Source organism: Notothenia coriiceps, unplaced genomic scaffold (assembly GCF_000735185.1).
Source record: "Notothenia coriiceps isolate Sejong01 unplaced genomic scaffold, NC01 NC01_scaffold00037250, whole genome shotgun sequence".
In the NCBI taxonomy this organism is placed as follows: Eukaryota; Metazoa; Chordata; class Actinopteri; order Perciformes; family Nototheniidae; genus Notothenia; species Notothenia coriiceps.
The window spans coordinates 12,214,522-12,223,054 of NW_011369951.1; the positions used below are offsets into that span (position 1 = coordinate 12,214,522).

General features: G+C 41.7%; 1 protein-coding gene across 1 annotated transcript; it reads left to right on the forward strand.

The window, feature by feature from the left end:
* Window positions 1-558: 558 nt before the first annotated feature.
* On the forward strand, window positions 559-7,112 carry LOC104967319 (myosin phosphatase Rho-interacting protein-like). The gene is made up of 8 exons (XM_010796729.1): window positions 559-651; window positions 3,933-4,031; window positions 4,246-4,302; window positions 4,416-4,484; window positions 4,575-4,664; window positions 4,742-4,851; window positions 6,748-6,750; window positions 7,076-7,112. Exons 1-8 carry the CDS (start codon window positions 559-561, stop codon window positions 7,098-7,100), a joined length of 546 nt encoding a protein of 181 aa, XP_010795031.1. The 3' UTR covers window positions 7,101-7,112.
* The last annotated feature ends 1,421 nt before the right edge of the window (window positions 7,113-8,533 follow it).

Sequence of the window (8,533 nt, forward strand, 5' to 3'; positions counted from 1 at the left end):
ATGACACTCGTGCTGCATGCACGTGGTGCCCGTGGTGGCATGACACCAAAACAGAAAGCTATTGACACACTGTAGATGTGTGCAAAAGTATTTAGTTTCCTATCCATGTGGTGGACTGATTTAAGTGGGGGGGACCTAACTCCCTCTAGGTGGGGTCCTCACCTCCTCCAGTTGGGGTACGGGGGCATGCTCCCCGAGATTTTTTCTAAAATTTGTGAAGTTAAAAGCATCAATCTGGTGCCTTGACGGGCAACTTAGGAGATCTATGGATAGATCTCTCAACTTCCAATATGAACGAACTGTAAGCAGATTTATTTTTCTTTATGGATATTTTACAAATCACTCCCCTTTCAAACTGTATTCTTGTTTATTAATAAAAAAAAATTGTTTTACTGTCATATAGTATTTTATACCTGTTTACTTTATTATCTTGTTTTTTTATAACTATAATGATCATATAAAGATGTGCCTTTACCTCACTGGTTGTAGAAAAAGCTTCTTATATTCGTTAGCATAGCTAGCTAACCAGATGCTAATAACAACAAAGTTATTGACTGGATGATCAGTGTGACAGATGAACAGATCGCGACTGGGATTACAACTAAAGAGACAGCCACGAAAATACTGCGGCATGTGTCCGGCTCCTTATGGGTACGACGCTCTGGTGCTCTCCGTCAGAAGAACTGCACCCCTGTCAGACGAGACATATACCACGTGATGACACGTTAGGCTCGTGTTGTGTTCAAGGACCCTGACCTAGGCCAGGAAAAGCAGGCACTCGCTTGTTTAATTTTTTTGCGGTCTAGATTTCTTTTAATTTTTTTCTTTTTTGCGTGTGTTTATAAATTACCTCGAGGGCCGTAGCAAATGGTCTCGCGGGCCGTATACGGCCCGGGGGCCGGAGGTTCCCCACCCCTGCTCTAAATATTGCTGTCCTTTTTTTTTTAGAAACAAAAGGTTAACTGTAATTGTTGTTTCATGAAAAAACCCTCAAGAACACAGTCTTATCTTTGCCTTTACATTTTCCTTCACATTAAATTCATGTGATAAGTGCTTAATGTTACAGGTCTGTGTTTCAAAGAATTAACTAAATAATCCATGATTGACTTGAACTTTTATGAACCGTGTAATCCTGGTTGACTTTGTTAGGCTAATTCACAATAAACGCCGCTTCTCTGAGCCACATTAAAGAAACACCAGTGGGAGGGTAACTTTGGTATTTTCCAACCTATGTTTTTGTGTCTAAGTGACAAATGGGAAAACTCAATTTTAGTATTAGGTGAAAGTTGCAGTCACTTGTATGTAAAACTGAATAATCAATAAATATGCAGTATGTCTACTAAGAAGTGAATGGATGCGAGAGGACAATGGTGGAAATATGAGCGAGATTTGAAAAGGGGAGTGCTGGGAAGAGTTATTTTGTTGGCATATGAGAAAAATAAAGCACTTGATTGAACATTAAAGCATGTAAACATGTCAGAGTAGAGGCACATAATACAAATATGAACTTGGAAATGAACGTAATAGGGCCCCTTCAAAAAAACATAGGAAGATAGAGTCCTTGTTGAAAATAGAGAAGTAACCCTTTAAGGCTGGTGTAGAAAACAAGAGTACATTTATTTGGGCACAGATGGTGTTCAATGTGGCAGCTGCTAATCTTTGATTAAACAGACAAGCTCACTCCAGAGGATTTGCCCTTTAAATACACTCGGCAGCACATTTCATCCCATGGGAGGATTTATGTGTCTTTGGGTGCGTTTGTTTTGGTAGCCAGGAGAAGGTCAAAAGAGCCTGTCCGGAGTTCATTCAGGCTGAGATTCCCAAGACAGCCTCCTCGTCCTCCCCCACTCTCCACCTCCCCTCCGGCTTTGGGAGGCTTCTTCCTCAAACAGAGGACAGGCTCTGTCTGCAGCGGTCAGCGATTGTTTGGGAAGAAGAAGGGGGGAAAAGCCCAGAGCACTCTGTCCCTCCATGTGTTGTGTCCTTGGATGGTTTTCAATGTAAATGCCAGGAAAAGAAAACACAAAGAATGTTCTGTAAGTGGTCATTTTTCCCATTGAAGTTGTTATATAAGAGGGAGAATGAGTCCTTTCAAGTAAACAAAATGCTTCTTTCAATAAATGCTTTGTAAATCAGACGTAAAGAGAGATATATTCTCTACTTCTCTTTGCCAGCATTGAAGCTGATCTGAAGAAGCACGCAGGGATTTGGGGACTTTGGGACTTTGTAGCATCATTTTCAATACAAAAAGCCATGAAGTATCAGGGATTATGTTGCATTTAAAACCTTTTCATGCATTCCACATAGCCAAATGCAGTCATCCGTGTGCAGTTGAGTTGTGATGTGAGTAAGAGTTTAACAGGCAGTGTAGAAAAGCCTGTTGGGCTCCCCGCGGTGCTCTACAGCAGGCCTAATCCTTACAGCTGACGTCCCTGCCAAGGATCCAGACTATCGGTTACTCTGCTTTAAGGAATGCAGGCCGCACATACAAACGGCCACCGTCCTGATTCAGAAAACACCTCAACTCTTAAAGGGGCAGTTCATCCTAAAAGCTAAAATATATATTTTTCACTTTTTTTTTCAATTTAGACTGTTTTGTGTGAGTTGCAGTGTTTAGATACTTACTGTAGAGTATAATGGAACTAGATTAAACTTGGCCTAAAAATGCATTGGCAGTGTATCTTTTATTCTATTGGTCCAATAATCGATTGATTTAGTCTTATTCAACTTCCATTTCTTTAGTAAATTAGATCGAATCAAGACGATATATAATTCATTTTCAGGTTCATATTTGTATTTGGTGCCCCTCTGTGACATGTCTCCAGGCTTTAATGTTCAAAAAGCTCTTTATTGTTCTCACAGTGCCTGTTCTGCAGCACCTCTTTTCACCCTCTGTCTGAAACCAGAGCCCAGTCCGTTCTGATTGGTTAGCTGGCCGGCTCTGTTGTGATTAGTCAACCGCTTAGAAATGTATCGGAAATGTCCCGCCCCTTCGCATATCACAAACCCATGGGTTTGGAGCGCTGGCCAATAGAAAGTAATGCCAAGAGTTAGGTCGTGATGTCATTATGTTACAGAAGTAAACAAAGGAGTCCAATGGAGGTGATCAGGCAGGGGGAGGGTGTGTGGGAGATACACTTTTGGGATTTTAGCCTTTTCAGACCATTGACATGCACATAAGAGCTACATAACATACTACAGGAAAGAGAAAACCACAAACAGCTTAAAAGGGCTTCTTTAAATCAACTGATCAATAAGTCAGTTTTTTTTCTCTGGAAGTTTTTCCTTGTACGATGTGAGGGTCTAAGGACAGAGGGTGTCGTTTTCTCATACTGATATTCTGCACAAACTGTGCTGTTGTATTTGCTGTAAAGTGTCTTTACTGTAGGTTGTTTTTTATTATATGTACAGCACTTTGGCTCGACCAAAAATCGTTTCAAAATGTGCTATATAAATAAAACTTGATTTGATTAAGTCGATTAACATGTACAGTATGAGTGTTAATCGACTCTGAATTTCTTTAGTGGAGGACAGCTCTAGTCTCTCTGTTTAGTTAAAATATTCCAAAAGACCTTGTTGTGGACAGCTTTCTACCAAACTATACCTGCAAACGTTATGATCACGCAAAAGGAAAAGCGGATCCATCCAGCTAGCTAACACTCACAGCTTAGCCAAGGAGAACACCTTTCATTGTTACATGTCATGCTGTCAGGAGCATCTTGCTCATGACAAGGTTCCCTCTTCCTTCGATAGGGAAGAAGAAGAAAGGTTCCTACGTGCAGAGATCTTGTTCAACACTCGACAGCTCTCACATAAACAATCTAGACTGATAAATAGCACTACATGTAAGAGAGCAAATATGTATGTTTTTGTCCCTTTTTAAGATAATAAGCACAACAAAGCTTTTATCATCCTATGTTTTTATTCTACAGAAGCTCCAGTCATGTGGAGACATCACCCAGCTCATCGCACCTCCACCCCAGAGAAGAGCCAAGTCTCTGGACCGCAGGACCTCCGACACCATCATGACGGTGAGACACCAAACAGATCATATTTTGTACTAACAATTGCAAAACGAAATACTGATTACTTGTGGATGCAAATAAAAGCTTCATCATAAGAGGTATTGACAACAACTATTACAAATACATCACAATGAAGCGGCCATAAAGACTTGAAAAGCTTAATTTCCTCACAATTTACTGTTGTTTATGGCAAAGATGTTAACATTGTGTTTCGTTACAGCCAGATTTATTGAACTTCAAAAAGGGTTGGATGGTCAAACTGGATGTAAATGGGCAGGTAAACCAATCTGTCCTAAATCAAATGGATGTTATTGATGGAAATCATTTTTTATTCCATTTGATTCTGTTTGTTTACAACTTCTCACTCATTTGTCTTTTGGTTCCCTCTAGTGGAAGAAATCTTGGTTTGTGCTGTCCGCTGACAGTCTGAGGTACTACAAGGACTCATTAGCTGAGGAGGTATTTTGATATTAATTAAATAGCTTATAGAAATAAAATACAAAGTGTTTATTTGAATACATTCACATATATTTTGCTTCCTCCCCTCAGGCTTCACATCTTGAAGGTGAAATCGACCTCACAAAGTGTTTCAACGTGTCTGAGTTCTCGGTGCAGAGGAACTACGGCTTCCAGATCCATGTAAGAAAAATGTTCCTACACTAGAGAAACCTCAAAATGTTGCATTAACATAAAATGAAGCTTAATGTTTGTTTTAGACCCCAAAGGGTCTCTACACGTTGTCAGCCATGACTTCAGGGATACGTAAGAACTGGATCCAGGCTCTGATGAAAAACGTCCGTCCAGCTAAAGCCCCTGATGTAGCCAGGTAAAGTCAAAATGAACTACTCTTGGTGAAACCTTAAAGCTTAAGTGATTTTTAAACCAAATGGAAAATAAATACTCAAATATATTATTCTAATTAAAATGTATGAATATAACCAGGGGTGCACATCACTTTTTTAGTGAGTTACTCAGATGAGTACCAGGAGACAGCGTTTGGTACTCACCCCACATGAAGCGTGGTGTTAATCTTAAGTGCAGTCTTCCTCACTGTCCTCCAGTCAGTGTCTCGCTTCAGCTCGTCCTCTATTTACCACTTCTGCATGCCTAAGATGATGGGAAGATGAGAATGATGCACCTCCCTGTCTCTTTTTAAGGCCTCCGATTTGCTTTCTTCCAAAAAGCGGTTGCCAAAACTGTGAAGTCCTTGGCATTCTCTGACGGCCAAGTTGGAAGGATCAATACCTCACGCAAATGATCAGATGACTTGAGTCATATCTGATTTCAGATGTGGGAAGTTACTAAGTTACAGCTTAGTTGCCAGTACTGTAGCTAGGGACATTTTGAGATATTTGTACGTTTACTCTGACTTTGATCTCTTGTGTAAACATTAGCTGCCCTTTACCGCTTTGATAACACTTTAATGATCAAGTCATTACACAAACATACACAATATATTCATTCTGAAATGGAGATTCTGCACAATGACTAACTTTACTTTTGTACTTTATTAGTACCCTTTTTTGATGATAATTCACTTTTTCCGTTAAGCGGGGCTTTCTAATTTACTTGAGTAACATTTGGAATACAGGAGCTTTTACTGTAACAGAAGTATTCGCTGACACTCTGGTACTCTGGCTTTTACTCAAGTAGGCAATATCTGAGTAGCTTATAGCACCGTCTGTCTGATTTCAAAGCTCTTCGCATTAAGCACCGCTGAGTAGTCGCAGGGCTCGTGTATTGCCAGCTCCACTTTGGTGTAAATAAAACTGTAGGCCAGCCTGACCAGCAGAGCGTGGTTAGAACGTTTTGATGCAGCTGATTCTTGGAGCAGTTCTCCAGTGTGGTGCGGCGGTGGGGGCACAGAATGTGCACGGGGAGCTCTCGCCAAACAGTTGGAAAACACACAATTCTGGAATAAGAAATCATAACAAGCGTTAAGGCCCAAGAGACAACACAGTGAGCACGGTGAAACAACTCTAGGCGTCCGTCGCAAGTGATACAAGCCTCTGCTCTGTACAGCGCTCACAGGTCCGTCGGTTATAAAACAAATAACAGCGGCTCGGCCAGCACGCTAGGTCATCAGTCATAGAAAGTCGAAATATTACACGCAGGGAGCGCAAACGGCAATGTACGCTGCTGTAATGTCTTTTGGGTTTCTGACAATGTCTCCGTAGCTAATAAACACAACTCGAAAGAGAATATAGAAAAAACATAACGAAAGTATGTGTTTAAAAAGAAATTAAGGTACGGCAAAGAGAAGTAATGACACAAAAATAACAATATCTTTGTAGGGCCTCGTACAGTTATATGGTGCACCCCTGAAATATAAGCAGTGTGAACAATATATTATTACAAGACATTTTACTGGCATAACGTAATACAAAATCTATGTACATCAAGTTCGCTGTCTTATCTATTGGGTACATTTACTTTTCACCACTGTACGGCTATAGTTTTTATATCTACTGCTACATTTAAATATGCACATTTTCGAAATAAGATATAAATAACAAATTGTAATTTTACGCTTCTGCTACGCAAAACAATTTGTTGATTAACAAAGACGAATCGGGGGTCCGACTGTCAGTCAAAAGAGAGAGTTTTACATTTCGTTACTGTCAAGCAGCACCTTGCAAACACAAAAGCACTGCAAATAAAAAAAACACGCTGGAAGAAGGGCTGCAACTCGTACCCGTTTCTGTTTCCTGGTCGCAAGTAGTTTGTCAATATATTCTGAAATGACTAATTTAGTTACGTTGTTGTTAGATGTGTTTTTGAATTTGCATCGTGTCTGCAAACTGCTGTGTTTCTTTGTTCTTCCGAATGGAAATGTTTTGGTAGCGTGTTTGTACCCTGTCAGCCACCGTACATTACCATTCAGCTGAACAATAAGCATACTCCCTGTGGTTTTGAACAAGTATTTTTTACATTTTCCTTTAAATTGTGTTACGTTGTACTAGCTCTAATAAAGAGAATTGAACTGAAATGTTTCATCCATGAAAACTCCAACACAATCTATCATTACTATGTGTTTGTGATCGTTTAAGCCCCGGCTCGCACAAGTCCACTTGAAGCTTCCCCAGACCAGATGGACCGGGACTCTCTGCCACTGCATCTCCTCAGAGAGAGACCCTCACCAAAACACAGCAGTGTGATGGAGAGACGGAGGGAGGGACGGGCCCAACAAAAACGCTTCGGACTGGGCCTCGAGTTCAGGGGCTCAGAACAAACCCGGCCGGACGCCATCAGAGGACTAAGCCTGTGCCCCTGGAGTTACGGGAGAACTGGAGAGGAGGAAGAGGGGAGGAGCGGAGGAGGAAGGTACGAGCGGGCATGCTGGCGCTTCGCTCTGGATGGGAGGGCGACTTGGGGATACAAACAGCAGATGGTTCACTGAAATCCGAAATGCACAGCAGACAAATTGACGAGATATCGAGCGAGTGCTGGAAGCAGGGAGAGCGGACGATGTTCACGAAAGGAGCAGGAGTCATCCCGCGTTTCGCTGAACTGAAAGAACGCTGTGAGCTGCTGGACAGCTACGGAGGGCGGATGGGGCTGTTGTCACATTTTTTTTTCCTATGCAATTTGGGCTGTGATAAAGGCATGTGGATAGCTTTTTGCCCCACAAATATGGCGGATTTAAAAACGCTCAGTTCTTTACTAAGAGTGGTGTATTTAAAAATATGCTGAACTTAAAAGCGGCCGCAACTAAAGCTCTTTGGGCGTTTCCCGCTCCCTGTAGGCGTTTGATATTACTGGAGGTACTTCTGTGCATGTAAATGTTCCCTGCAAAGGGGCTCAAATGCGCAAAGTTTATGATCAGGACTGACTGTTGGTTAAAAAGACTCAACTTAGTAAAAAAAGGTAAATAATATGAATACGGCTAATGTTTTTATCCTCTAAGCAACAAGGGTCAAAATATGCTACAACTCATAAATAATTTGTCGACTGGATTTTTCTCATCCACAAAGGAGGAATCCAAAGATCTTCATGTTGTTGATTTCATCATTGTGAAATGCTCAACATTTAATTGATACTCTATTATATATTCATTGAACTGGTTTCATTAAACGAAGGAGGATGCCTGCAGCCCAGCTGGGCAGCAGCGAGTGTCGAGAGCTGGAGAGTGGAGGCTCAGCTGAGCTGCGCAGGATGTTATCAGGCAGCAGGTCGGCGCCAGCTCACGTTGGCATCTTTACTACTTCCTACATTCTCTGTTCTATTTTTTAAGTTTTCATAACGGCCCAATGCTTTTCTTTTAACCTATGACTTGCTGTCTCGCTTAGCTGGACTCTCTAACTCCTGAATCGGTTTGCTCCCCAAATGCGGACATGAAAGTGCAAAGCACCACAACGGATACGCACAGACGCCTGAAGGATGTGGTGCACAGAAAGCAGAGAACGCAGCAGAGCATTGTCAGCAATGCAGGAGGCACGACTGCAGCTTTGTCCGCCTCATTAATCCTCAGGCCCCAGCATCTGCTGGGCATGAGCGCGAAGGGCAAC

Bases quoted from the DNA above. Each gene is read 5' to 3' on its own strand.
- LOC104967319 (XM_010796729.1), top strand. From the start codon at position 559: ATGATCAGTGTGACAGATGAACAGATCGCGACTGGGATTACAACTAAA. The intron at 4,032-4,245 runs GTGAGACACCAA...GTTTCGTTACAG, and splicing joins CCTCCGACACCATCATGACG to CCAGATTTATTGAACTTCAA. The intron at 4,665-4,741 runs GTAAGAAAAATG...TGTTTGTTTTAG, and splicing joins ACTACGGCTTCCAGATCCAT to ACCCCAAAGGGTCTCTACAC.